Source organism: Drosophila suzukii, chromosome 3 (genome assembly GCF_043229965.1).
Source record: "Drosophila suzukii chromosome 3, CBGP_Dsuzu_IsoJpt1.0, whole genome shotgun sequence".
Lineage (NCBI taxonomy): Eukaryota > Metazoa > Arthropoda > Insecta > Diptera > Drosophilidae > Drosophila > Drosophila suzukii.
The window spans coordinates 30,031,323-30,046,106 of NC_092082.1; the positions used below are offsets into that span (position 1 = coordinate 30,031,323).

Below are 14,784 nucleotides of genomic sequence, written 5' to 3' on the forward strand. Positions count from 1 at the left end.
TGATAACCGACCTCCAAAGGTGTTGTATTCGGCTTACAGTCTTCCGTGCCATATTTCCGTAACAGGCCGTCAATATACTGCTTATGACCAGTTACCACGCTGCGTCTTTCCATTCCGTTTGACCTCCGTGCCCAAGAAATGGTTCAGCTCTTTGCCATCTACTACATCAAACCCCGGTGCTATTTTAAGTTTTATGTCGCCAAGGTCATCTTTTGTGGAACAAGCAATAATTAGATCATCAACATATAAGTTATCCAACCCGTAAAACGGTTGCACTTATGTAATTTATAAAGAAATTTTTGATTTCAATCTCAGCTATGTTGCCCTTGCCTTCAGCGACATTGCCTTTGCCCTTGCTTAAGATTCAGCCTTTGCCTTTTCCATTAACTTCGAGGGCCGCGCTTGACCGTCCTGCTAAGATAAACAAACCAATCGTAGAGTAAAAGCAAGCTTCCGTCCGAAGCCCAAACTTCGGAGACCGAATTTGCGTCCTAAGTTCCGATCATATTGCGTTCTGATTTTCAATGAAATTGCAACGGTCGGCATAATTTCATTTCACAACGAGATTCGACAATTTCAGCATAAGCTTTTATTTTACACAAAAATAAAAGTTCTGGAAGCTTAAGAAAGAAAAGCTTCTGGCCGAGAAAAAAATTAAAACATCCGCCAACGACACAAAACAAAGATACAGTGATCGTCATAAATTTAAAATGGAAAACATTAAATGATTTAATCCATTCCATGGCTCTTTTTTGTTCCAAAAAAGATTGTCGGTTTGGATCTTCACCTAATGACGTTCTTATTTACTGTCGTCTCTGCAACATAGTCATACATCCGAAGTGTTCTGGACTTGTTGGCAGAGTAAAAGACTATATTGATTCGTGGTTCTTCGTGGACTTGTGCCTCATGCGTTGAAATAGACCGTGATTTGGATGGCTATGTTGCGCTGACCAATGATCGTTTTATGAAACTGTTTGATAAACTTATGAGTTGCTGATTTCATAGAGTTTTTGGCGGATAATATAAAAATGTCAGTAGGGTCACCTGAACGCAAAAAGACCGCTCCTTCAAAATCTGTTGAAGTAAAGGCATCAGTTCCAAATCCTAACTTAGCTTCGAATATTTTTACCCGATCGGTAACAGCAGCTATGTCGGCATCTACTGGCGCTGGGGGACCTAAAGCTTCACTGCCAGCAGTACCCATAGGTAGCCAAAAGCTCTGGGGGAGCCCCTGTTTCTGCTAGTCAGGGGTCAAACACTACGCAGCTTTCTGTGCCTACGGGTCAAGTTAGCTCTATAGGAGTCCCTAGTCTCGATAATCAGACGAACGATGTTCAGATTGCTGGTGGCGGAGGAATGAGCCTCTCGGTTGTTCCTTATAGGAAGCAATTATTTGTGTCTCGTCATCTGCAGATGTTTTGGAATTTACACACCAGGAATTCCCATCTCAAAACATCACAGTGGAAGAGTTTAAATTTCCATATGTTCGTAGGATATCCTCATTTAAAATATCTGCTCCTCCTGAAGTATTTAATGTACTAAATTCTAAATGTTTTTGGCTTAACGATGAATTGGTCATTGAAAAATTTTTTCCAAACAGACGGAGAACTAATAATAGGCCTTCCACGACAGTACCCGCGCCATAAAACTGAGCAGTTTATTTTTGGCCTATCAAAATGTTAGGGGACTTAATATGAAGCTACCCAAGCTTTATGCTGACTCCTCTGCTTTTTCTGAAGACATTCTGGCCTTTACTGAGACTTGGCTGAAACCGGAGATATCAGACTCTGAAGTTCTGTACAAAATTTTTATACGTATAGAACTGATCGCTCTCCTCATAGGGGGGTGGGGTGCTGATTGCCGTTACCTTTACTTTAACATCGGAGAGAATATACTTTCTTAATCCCAATGACACAGAATTCGTTGGTGCTAAAGTTTCTTTGAAATCTTTTTCTATTTATGTAACTTGTTCTTACATTCCACCTGGACCCGACTTAACAATTTATGAGCAACATTTGGCTGCAATAAAAACTGTTCTATCTCATCTTTCCGAAAGGGATCTTTTGATTGTTTTGGGTGATTTCAATCTCCCTGACATTTATTGGTCCCCTTTCACTGACTCACTTGTCTCTACCCCTTTATCTGACCATGACTTCGTGACGGTCTGTTAGAATTATCATTACAGCAAGTTAGCTTTATACGTAATTCACTAAACAGTGGAAGATCTTGCATTTCTTCAATGATATAAACGTCGCCCTTTTCATGCTGCATAGTCGGCACGAGCCGGATCGGACAACTATATCCTATCGCTCCGATAGCAAGGATTAAAAAACTTATTTTCAACATAAAACAAGGAAAACGCTACAGTCGAGTACCTCGACTATCAGATACCCGTTACTCAGCTAAAGGGAGCAAAGGGAAGTGGAGATATGCAAGCAGCGAAGCAAGATCTCTACCCGCGATCTCAATATATGGTTACTTGGGCGGTAGACGGATTTAAGCGCTATGGGCGTTAGAGTGGGAGTGGCAAACTTTTTTTGGGTCAATCAATCGATAGGTATTGACGAGACTAATACATTTCAGTTACAATTTAAATTAAAATTGTGGCCGCCACAGGTATGGGCGGCTTGTTGGCGTTAGAGTCGGCGTGGCATATTCGCGTAACAAACTTGCGCTGCGTACAAGGCTGCGGAATCTAAAACTGAAATCCCAATTCTCTATCTTTGATAGTTTCCGAGATATTTAATATTTGCGATTTTTTGAAGTTTGGGTCAATCGATAGGTATTGTTGAGACCATTTCAGTTAAAATTTGTATTCTAGCACAGTCTTGGGCGGTTTATGGGCTTTACGAAACAAACTTGCGCTGTGCAAGAGGCTCAGGAATATTCATGCCAAATCCCAACATTCTGGCTTTTGTAGTTTCCGAGATCTCAGCGTTCATACGGACAGACGGACTTGGCTAGTGATCCTGATCTAAAATATATATGCTTTATGGGATCGGAAACGCTTCCTTCTACCTGTTACATACTTTGCGACGAATCTAGTATACTCTTTTACTCTACGGGTAAAGGGTAATGATTACTGGTGTTTTTTGACGTATAAACTTATACTCTTGGGATTATATCTTTTCAGAATTTCGTAAAAAACATTTTTAAAAATCGCACACATTATCATACAGCTGCCATTGGTGCGTTCCGATAGTTAATGTCAAATCGAATCAAAGACCGTTATATTTCGTTTTCGGTAAATATATAGGGCTGCAAATTGATATGGAACAATATCTTAGAATTTCTGTATTCAGTTTTTAGTTTAAGTTAGCTTAGTTTTAGATAGTAGGGTATAGAAACTTCGGCTTGCCGAATTTAGTTTTTTTTTTTTGTTCACGATCTCTTATCGTACATTTTATTTCATATTATTTGTCAGAATCTAAGATGTGTCAAAAGATTATAACATCGGACCGTAAGTTAAGTAAAGTTGGTTAACAGAATAACATGTATATGATAGTCGAGGCACTCGTCTATAGAGTTATCTTTTTTTGCACACAAAAATATTTACTAATATTTTTTTTGCAGGTTCATCAGTAAATATATCGTGTAATTACCTAGAGTTAACGACTGATGAATCAAAAGGAGTTTTCCATTACGAAGTACGTTATTCCCCTCCCGTTGATTCGGTTCATTTAAGAATGAACTATTTAAACGACCATAGGGATAAGCTCGGAGAAACAAAAACTTTCGACGGCATTACGTTATATTTACCAATTTTGTTACCAAATCAGATGACCGTCCTTGTTTCAAAAGTAGAAGATACGGAGGTGCAAATTCGAATTTTGTTCAAAAAAAAAGAGGACCTTAAGAATTGCATACATTTATATAATATTTTGTTCGACAGAGTTATGAAAACTTTAAATTATGTCAAATTTGACCGGAAACAGTTTGATCCCACACGTCCAAAAATTATACCACTGGCAAAATTAGAAGTTTGGCCAGGCTATGTTACAGCCGTTGATGAATACAAAGGTGGTTTAATGCTTTGTTGCGACGTTTCGCACCGTATACTTTGTCAAAAAACTGTTTTAGAAATGTTGGTTGATCTATATCAGCAAAATGTAGATCATTACCAAGAATGCGCCAGAAAGACATTAATTGGAAACATTGTTTTAACAAGATATAACAACCGTACATATAAAATAAATGAGATTTGCTTCGATCAAAGTCCGAAATCCGAGTTTCAAACCAAAATTGGGTCCACAAGCTATATGGAATATTACAAAAAATACCACAATATTAACATTAAAGATATTAATCAACCATTGCTTCTTAGTATAAAAAAATCAAGAGCAACACCTCATGACCAAGGAAGTATACAATTCTGTCTAGTTCCAGAACTATGTTATCTGACTGGGCTGCGGGATGAAGTTCGTTCAGATAACAAACTTATGCGTGAGATAGCTACTTTTACAAGAGTTTCGCCGAATCAACGACAGCTGGCGTTAAATAAGTTCCACGAAAATGTCTCAAAAAGTCCGGAAGCTCAAAAAATACTGAACAGCTGGGGTCTTTCACTAACCATAAATTACAATAATTTAAAAGGACGTCAAATGGAAGCAGAGCAAATTTATTTTTCGAAAATGGCCGTGTCAGCCGGAAAAAATGCGGAGTTCTCTAAATATGCTGTCAGCAATGAAATGTTGGAAGTAATTCACCTTAACAAATGGATTATAATTCATTTGAGGAATGATACACGAGCTGCAACTAACCTACTTGATAATATGAAACAGTGTTGTAAGCCTCTTGGGATGAACGTTTCTAAACCAACAATGATTTCTTTGGACCATGATCGAATCGATGCATACATCCAAGCTTTGCGACGAAATTTAACTATGGATGCACAAATTGTCGTCTGTATTTGTCATAACAGTAGGGATGATCGATATTCTGCAATAAAAAAAATATGTTGTTCGGAATTACCAATTCCATCACAGGTAAAATACCCGTTTAAAATACATTTTATTACTATAAAACTGTCTTGTAGTACCGTTCATCGCCTTTTGCGATAAACCAGCTCTCAAAAATGTCTAGTGCCTAATCATCAAAAATGAAATGAATGACGAAAATCACGGTGGCGCCATTTGAATTTTTTTTTAAAGTAAATCATGTTATTTTGTACATATTTGACCAACCTGGCTTCATCCGGACAGTAAGTTAGTTGTGGGAGTGTGCCTCCCCTCGGAAACTGCAAAAACTAGAAAGTTAGGAGAGTTTATTTCAGCAGGGTGCCATGCCCACTTAACTACGGATCCATAACTCCCTTAATTTTAAAAATGTCAAAGCAAAATTGGCTATTTTAGAGATATATGCATAAAACTTTGAAAGAACCGCTTAAGTAAATTTAGAATTAATTAGAAGATTATAGTTGTCATAGAAACAAAATGTTTTTTGATTTTCTTCACATATCTATCATTTCTTGTCCAAATTAAAGCGATATTTTCGTTTTACAACAGCTGACGCCAGGTTACATTTTTTTGCGTTTTCGCCTTACCTTAATAAACATTTTAAATAAAAATAAACTTGATATCTTTAGCACAAAATGCTGATATTGGTTTGTATCTCAACTTAAAAATTTTTTTTTAAAAAAAAAATAATATACGTGTTAGACAACTCACTTTAACTCTCGATTACAAGGACAACACTATTAATATAGAATGTTTAAACATACAAAAGCTTAGTACACACCAGTCCGTTGAATTTCAGGAACTCCTCTTAGAATGCTTTAAGACTCTCCCGTTTTGCAATTTAAAAGTTTCAACCTTACGTCAAATTTCTAAAGTCAGAGTAAAACTTATAACAGCTGAAATAAAGGTGTTGTCTAAGCAGAAGCGCTCTCTTTCGAATTTTCTTAAACGGTTCACTGAAGATTGGTCTTCTGTTTAAGTATCCTAGAAAACAGAATTTTTTGTTATACGACTAATAAGAAATTTGTTTTGGGCAGAAAAAGTGGTGAAATTCCCCATAGTGCACTCTAAAGTCCACAAACGCTTATACCGTTAAAAACTTTCTAGCGCCCTAAAAATAATTCAAATAGGACCGTTCTTTAAGTTATAAGCAAATAAAGAGTGCAATCTTGGAAACAGTCGCACTCCCCTTAGCTGAACACAGGGTATTTGATACTCGATAGCAAAGACTATTGCGTTCTCTCTTGTTTTGGTTGTGTTCAGCCCGAGACCATATTTTCTTGACTAATTTCCTATTGGTAGCACTAATGCATTGAACTGCACGTTTACATTTGAAAATCGTCGGCATACATATCGGCGTTACACGATTAATTAAGTGGGAGCGTAATAAGGATTCCCCAGTGGGAGTAAAATTATATAAAAACTTAATTTATATACCCGTTACTCTCAGAGTAAAAGACTTTACTAGATTCGTCGGAAAGTATATAACAGGTATTCGGAAGCGTTTTCGATCCTATAAATGCTTTATGCATATATGTTATTGATCGGTCTAGTCATGTCCGTCTGTATGAACGCTAAGATCTCGGAAACTATAAAAGCTACAAAGTTGGGACAGCGCAAGTTTGCTTCAGCAGGGTGCCACGACGACTCTAACGCCCATAAACGCCTAAACGCCCTCTCTTAAACCTGTCTAGCTCCCACACATTTAAACATTTTGTAAAAGTGTAAATGCAATTTTGTTTTGCTCATCAATCTTCATGCCAAAAGTCGGACCATCCATCAAAAAGTTATAAGCAAATAAAGAAATCGACGCTATGTGGCGCCGTTGCGTGGTGTGCAATTGCACTATGGGGACTTTGACCTGTTTTTTTTGGCATAAATGAATAACTCCTGAACTATGCATGGTATTTATGGAAGTCCATTGCTCTTTGAAACACATCTGTGAAACCACAAATTCTGCTGTGCTTCCTTGCCTGGTGAAGTCTTACAAACAGCTCTCCCTCCTATGTTTCCAAACCGAGAGCGATGGCTGCTGCATCCTTTTTCTGGCGTACTGTGCCTTTTAAAAAATATGTAATTTTTGACGTCCATTTTATTACCTTTTCGGCTCTACTTTTCTTTCGTTTCCAATTAAATCCAAGCGAACTTGTCCATCCATGGTGAAGATGTCCATTTTTCTATTGCAATTTTGGCAAAATTGAAAAATTTTCGGAAAACTAATGCTCTTTCTCCTTTAAACGAGATCTAAAGAGTAATGTCGAGGATGTGCTCACAAATAAAAGCGAATACGGCACTCTGTTTATCACGGCCGTAGGTTTGCTTGCGCCACACCTCTAACAGGGCCGCATTGCATATCGCGAGGTTGCTACATAAAAATGTAATTTTTGTAAAAAGTCGCAAAAAGCGCAGATTGAGGCTGGATTCTTTAAACTAGGAATAAATCACTCTAAAAGATGGACTTACACACTCACTCAACAAATTTCAACATTTTTTTTAAGCTCTATTCAAAGTGGAAATTTCATATAAAAAATTATATTAAGACATCACTTGCTAAATTTATAAATTGTTTGAAAAATACACACAAAATAAGGAATATATTCATTTTAACATATAGTACACACATGCAGAAGAAATATCCATTTCAAATTTGAAGGATTTACCTCTTGTCGTTCAAGAGATATAAGTTTTAGATTTCACAAAAAAACAAGGAAGAACGCTATAGTCGAGTACCTCGACTATCAGATACCCGTTACTCAAAGGGAAATGGAGATATGCAAGCAGCAAAGCGAAATTAAAATGCGCCACCTACCGGCGGTAGACAGATTTAAGCGTTATGGGCGTTAGAGTGGGCGTGGCAAAATTATTTTTGGATCAATCGATAGGTATTGACGACACCAAGACATTTCAGTTAAAATTTTTTATCTAGCATGCAAATTGTGGGCGTCACAGGTTTTCGCGGTTTGTGGGCGTTTAAGTGGGCGTGGCAAACTTTTTTTTAGGTCAATCGATAGGTATTGATGAGAACAATACATTTCAGTTAAAATTTTCTATCTAGCATCAAAACTGTAGGAGTTACAGTTTTGGGCGGTTTGTGGGCGTTAGAGTGGGCGTGGCAGTCTACTGAAACAAACTTGCGCTGCGTAAGAAGCTCAGGAATTTGTACGCCAAATCTCAATAGCCTAGCTCTCATAGTTTCCGAGATCTCAGCGTTCATCCGGACGGACAGACAGACGGACAGACGGACAGACGGACAGACGGGCAGACGGACAGACGGACATGGCTAGATCGACTCGGCTAGTGATCCTGATCAAGAATAAATATACTTTATGGGGTCGGAAACGCTTCCTTCTGCCTGTTACATACTTTCCGACGAATCTAGTATACCCTTTTACTCTACGAGTAACGGGTATAATTAGGCTCAGCGGACTCACGTGCTGTTCGCTTGCAGCAGCTGAGTTTGACAGCTGTTATTTTAACAGTGGCCTGTTAAGTTAACATTTCTGTTATGTAACATAACATTTTGATCTGTTCTTAATTCGATGACATCAACTTTTCGCAATTTTGAATACTTTTGAAAAACAGATTTATGCCAAAAAAACAGGGCAAAGTCCCCATAGTGAATTGTGAACAGTCGCTTTCCTGGATATCTCCATCTATCTCCTCGCACTCCCCTTAGCTAAGTAATGGGTACTTCATAGTCGATGGCATCGACTACAGCGTTTCCTCTTGTTGAACGTAGAATGTCATGATTGACAGTATCAAAAGCTTTATTGTAATCAAGCAGTGTCAAGCACTACCATATACTATACACTATACTCACTATACTTACTATACTTACTATACTTACTATACTTACTATACTTACTATACTTACTATACTTACTATACTTACTATACTTACTATACTTACTATACTTACTATACTTACTATACTTACTATACTTACTATACTTACTATACTTACTATACTTACTATACTTACTATACTTACTATACTTACTATACTTACTATACTTACTATACTTACTATACTTACTATACTTACTATACTTACTATACTTACTATACTTACTATACTTACTATACTTACTATACTTACTATACTTACTATACTTACTATACTTACTATACTTACTATACTTACTATACTTACTATACTTACTATACTTACTATACTTACTATACTTACTATACTTACTATACTTACTATACTTACTATACTTACTATACTTACTATACTTACTATACTTACTATACTTACTATACTTACTATGCTTACTATACTTACTATACTTACTATACTTACTATAATTACTATAAATACTATACTTACTATACTTATTATACTTATTGTACTTATTATACTTACAATACTTACTATACACTGGTCGGTATAAGTATTTTGACGAAAAAAAAGTTAAGCTTTGGCATCAATGGAAAGGTAATTAAAATGCAGTTTGAATGATGCAATATTTTTCTTAACCCATTCAGTACTTATTGAAAAGGATACATTTGTGTGAAAATCTAATTCTTAAACTTTTTTCCTCGTCTTGAAAACTTAAATTTTTTGATACAAAAAGTTTCTTCAAACAAAAATAATAGTAACTGCAAAAAGAATTTTGTAAAAATCATTTTGATTATATTTTTTATAATTTTTTAAAATCTTTGGAAACATGCATTTCAGCCATATTTTTCTCCTTTTCATACAAATTTTTTCCGACATTGTCACCTTCAAAAAATCATTATTTGTTCCCGACAATATATTACAATCTTAAATTCTTTTCCGTCACGGCATTATCAGCGAAAACCGCCTTAGCCCAATTTATGGCCACAGTCTGATCCAATTTGAGGACACTGTAAACGCTCCAGGTGCTCCTACGCCAACGTTATCCGCCTGTAAAATCCGTCGCGATCATTTCAATTCCTTATCACAAGCATATTACGTATGCTCCGAATGTGTTGTGGTTTCAGGCGAGAGCCCCGCAGACACCAAATCCATACTAAAATCCAAGTATTATTAAACGTACTCCAACAGGGCTCCTCCCAAATTTCTCAAGCTCCAACAGCAGTTTCCCCAACATTCCACGTATTAAAGCTATCGGCTCCCTCCCATCGACACAGACGTTTTCTCGGGCGATTATCTTCGCTGGCCGACTTTCCGGGACCTTTTCACGGCGATATACATAGACAATCCGAGTCTAACGCCCGTTAAACTTTTTTCCACTTAAATTCAAAAACTAGTGACGAAGCTCATTCCATTGTTTCGAAATCCCCTCTCGCCAGTAATGGCTTTCGCTCAGCCTGAAAAAACCTAACTGAGCGTTTCGAAAACAAACGATTGCAGGTAAACAGTACCCTGAAAACTCTCTTTAATGTGCAATCCATAGCACAGGAGTCTGGAGCAGCCTTAAAGGAACTTTATCGCACTATTCAAGGTTGCATAACATCCTTACAATTTTCCGGCATTAATATTGAGAATTTGGACCCTATCCTGATTTATTTGTGCTCGACAAAAGTCCCAAAGCTCACGCTCTTATTATTTACCCGACATAAAACCGAAATTCCTACGTGGTTCGAGCTTGATTTCTTTTGACTAAGCACCATCGATCCAAGGACACATATCGATTGGCAGTTGTTCCAAAAATAAATTTGTTTACGACTAGAATCGTTCCAGTACTAAAAGCCTGCGATCTGTGTTTAAAGAAGAAACACCCCGTGCGTAATGTCCACGCTTCCTCGAAATGACAGTAAATGATTGTTCAGCCTATATCCAAGGAAAACAGTTGTGCTGCAATTGCTTTACAAGCAACCATCAATTACGGGATTCCACAAGCGCTCACAACTGTTTTACTTGCCAGGATCGGCAACAATTGTATCAAAACAGCGGTCCTACTACTACGTCGATTCCATCCGACCCTCCAAGGCCAGTATCCGCCTCAATTCCACACAGATTTTTGTCCTATTCAGCGCAAGCTTCCAGAGCTGTGATCCTTCCAAAAAGTCCCTCCTACGAGTGATACATCCGAATGTTGGGCTATTCACTGCTCTTTACTTTGCACTCGATTCAACTGTTCCATTCGATTCCCAAAAACGGATTGCCCTACCTCGAGTTCATTGGGCAATAATCAAACCTCGGCTTAAGAGTTTTGTTTAAAAATTGTTTATCTCAAAATTGATTAAGAGAGTGGCTCAAAAGAGTCGGAAAAATAGGATGATGCAATTGGGCAATAAAATTTGAAATTCAAATTTGGCCGGAAACTGGTGCGTACGTTAGCGGTCTTTAGGGATCGCTTTGAGGATCTTGTGTTTACGTTAGCGGACTTTAGGGACCGCTTTGGGGATCTTGTGTTTACGTTAGCGGACTTCAGGGCTCACTCTGGGACTCTGAGTTTACAATATCGGCTTGGATGTTTACAGTATTCGTTTGGTGCAAAGTCAGTGAAACTGATCTGGGTGGGAATAATTTGGAAGCGTAGTTGAGAGAAATAGCTGACCACGGATTTATCTCGGAGTCAGGCAGGATTATTTGGAGATTGGCTATCGGCTGTTGTTCATAAATTGTGTAAATGTGTAATATTCACAGCGTTCACAATCTTTCCAAAGACTTGCCGCAGTGGTCATCACTGGCAAAAGTGTGAAAAGAGCCACAATACTCTCCTACATACGGACGACCGATCTTCGCTTCCATCATGCTTCTGAGCTTAGTTTCCTGAGGATACTGCTACGGGTGTGGAATGGGTGCAGACTGTTCGCGCCAAAATGGCGTTTAATTTCTGCAGGCAGTGTCAAGCGTCAGTTTTCTCGTTTGCACGCACTCGCTCCCTTACGTCGACGGTCCGCTTTGGAGCGCTTTAGTTAAGCTATGCTCGAGCAGTTCAATTTTCCAAGTGTCACAAATGTTTGTACCTTCGTTCTACTATTCCAGCGATCAAGCTTACCGATTAGTATATATAAAAAATGTAGCCAAAACTTGGAAATGATGCTTAAGTCGACTTTTATAAAATTGTTGGAAAATACTTGAGGAATATACGATACAGTGAAGAAAGATTCGTTTTTAAACCCTAGCCACTACAAAATTTACGAATTGTTCTAAAAGGCTCGACAGTAAAACAATTGTCCGTATCTCCTCGTTTAGGTCAATTCCAACTGAAATTAGACCATCCAAAACTTCCAAAAATTCAGCAATAAAACTCGATATATTTTGGCCTTTTCCCATTCGCTTTCCAAGCAACTTTTGGTACAACTGTACCTTCCGTACTGGAAGCTTTGCCAATGCTTCTGGCGAAGTTTGACAATTTTGGATGTCGGCCAACTTCGATATTTTTACACTTAATGTAAATGTGGCCAAAGTCTTTTGGTCTTGAGCACTCCAATCGACGCCTTCAGGAGTATTTGTAGCAGTCAAATCTCCGGACGTTACAGTCCACAATCCAGAATGCACCAACACAGATTTCATTTGTATGCTCCACGAATCATTGCTATTGTCTGCTAACTTTTCTTTTTAATATAGACCACTCATATTTGTCTTTTGAGTTACACAAAGTTCATAGCTTTTAAACACTTTTCCGATTTAACCGTGCCTGGGCTCATAACCCCTATTGAGCTGGCAAATCTTATAATTAAAGCCGCCGTGCGTGCCTTCACATGAAGAGTTTATTTGCAACTAACTTAAAACTACTAAATACAACTATCTTACTTGGTCGATGCATCATCTTCGTAAGAGCTCGATGACACTAAAGTACATGCCAGCATGGTCAGACATCTATAAAAGCATTTTATTTTCTACACGAATTGCGCGAATTCTTGGTAACATTATTAAAGATTCGAATTTTTGACGTAACGTCGTCGCATGAGATTTCACCAGTTCGACACCATACCCAACTCGTTACCTTAAAAATGTTCCATTCAACTTTTATTTTACCGTTCTTAAAACAAATTTACATTTAATTTACAAATCATCCTGTATGCAAACGGTAAGTTTGAAAAAATGTTTAAATGCTCAAATATAAATGTGAATGTTATTCACTACATTTCATCAGACCAATTTCCTTCATTAATTATATAATTGAAGTCGTTTTAGTAATGACGGTTTGTTAAAAATGGCCAGGGGTCCTGGACAAGCGGACGAGGAAAAAAATTGCAAAGGAGCAAAGGCAACTGGGAAAAATGGGCAAAAGGCAACCGTGGTTATGAGATAACGGTAGAAATGGACGAACGGTGCAAAATGGGAAAAATGTTTTTTTTAAGTCCTTTTTAAGTTTTAATCTGACAGTTTAAAATAATTATTTGAAAAAAAAATTTTGCTGAAATCTTTCTCACTACAGTTAAAAGCCGTTTAATGAACGTGGACAAAGTCGTGAGTATATGCATCCAGCACATGTATTTATTGTAAAAATTTGTCTGAACAATGAAATTGCCTGTAACAACCATCATATACCTTTAACGTGAAAATAATTAAAATAAATGTATTAATTGTATTAAAAATTTTTCAGGTCATAATTGCGAAAAATTTGTTAAACGAATCTAAAAATCGTTCTGTTGTGCAAAAGATTGTGTTACAAATGAATTGTAAAATTGGAGGATCATTATGGACGGTTAAAATACCTTTTAAAAATGTCATGGTTTGCGGAATCGACTCCTATCATGACCCATACAATCAAGGAAGCTCTGTTGCTGGTAAGATAAATAAATCATTAACTAAAGAAGAAATAAATAACAAAAATCGTCGACGGTGTTGAAGACGTTTGGTTTGAAATCCAACAATTTGAAAAGTCCGCTAGGACTTTAATAATTTGTTGTCAAATTTATAATTAAAATAACATGAACTATATAATTTTAAGGTTCAAAGCTTTCAAAATTTTAGTTTCGCTAAAGTTTTGTTTATAACTTTCAGTGTTAACTTACGGTCGCAATTCAATTGTACTATTGAAAGCCAAATTTTCACTATTCAGTACTTGTAATTTTTGATAGGTAACTTGATAAGTAACGCTGACGCGTTTAAGTTATTGTCACTATCGAGCGAAAAATACATTTTATTTAATTAGTTTTTATAGGAAGCGTTTCCGACCCTATATATAGTGTATATATATTGGGTGGGCAAGAAAGTCATGTCGTTTTTTTTAGTAATCGTTTTTAATCTAATTTATTTACGACTAATCGAGCACCAGGGTCACACTTTTTAGTATCGTTTTAAAGCTTATTGTCTTAGGTACTATCGACGAAAATTTGGTAATTATTCGATAACATTTGTGGAAGCTATAGCAAATTAAACATGGAGGACCAAAGTGAGCATTTTCGGCATATTTTGCTTTTTTACTTCCGAAAAGGAAAAAAAGCGGTCGAAGCTCGCGAAAAATTGTGCGAAGTGTATGGTAAAGATGCCATGAGTGATCGCCAATGTCAGCGCTGGTTTGCCAAATTCAGGCTTGGAGATTTTGGAGTTAAAGACGCCCCACGTTCTGGTCGACCATCGGCCGTTTTTGACGAACAAATTCAGGCTTTGCTGGATGAAAACCGGCGCTATTCAACGCGGGAGATGTCAGAGAAGCTCAGTGTGTCGCATACAACGGTTGAAAACCATTTGAAGAAACTTGGCTACGTAAGCAAGCTCGATGTTTGGGTTCCGCATAACTTAAAGGAAATTCACCTAACTAAGCGTATCAACATCTGCTATTCTCTGCTGCAACGGATTAAAAACGATCCTTTTTTGAAGCGGATCATTACTGGCGACGAAAAGTGGGTTGTTTACAATAATGTCCAACGAAAAAGATCATGGAGCAAGAAAGATGAGCCAGCCCAAGCCACATCAAAGGCCGATATCCATCAGAGG

At 37.4% G+C, this 14,784-nt stretch overlaps 1 protein-coding gene across 9 annotated transcripts in view; it reads left to right on the forward strand.

Moving 5' to 3' along the window:
- AGO3 (Argonaute 3) overlaps positions 1–14,784 on the forward strand; it is a 547,891-nt gene that overhangs the window by 48,987 nt on the left and 484,120 nt on the right. For 7 of the 9 annotated variants that reach the window (XR_011604155.1, XR_011604156.1, XM_070996162.1 and 4 more), the window contains 2 exons: positions 3,574–4,985; positions 13,448–13,631. Coding sequence is in view for 7 of the 9 variants with exons in the window: in XM_070996162.1 (XP_070852263.1) it covers positions 3,574–4,985; positions 13,448–13,631 (1,596 nt within the window). In the remaining 2 variants the exon portion in view is untranslated. Of the gene's footprint in view, positions 1–3,573; positions 4,986–13,447; positions 13,632–14,784 lie in introns of those variants that run through there. The other 2 variants (XM_070996165.1, XM_070996166.1) reach the window with 2 other exon arrangements.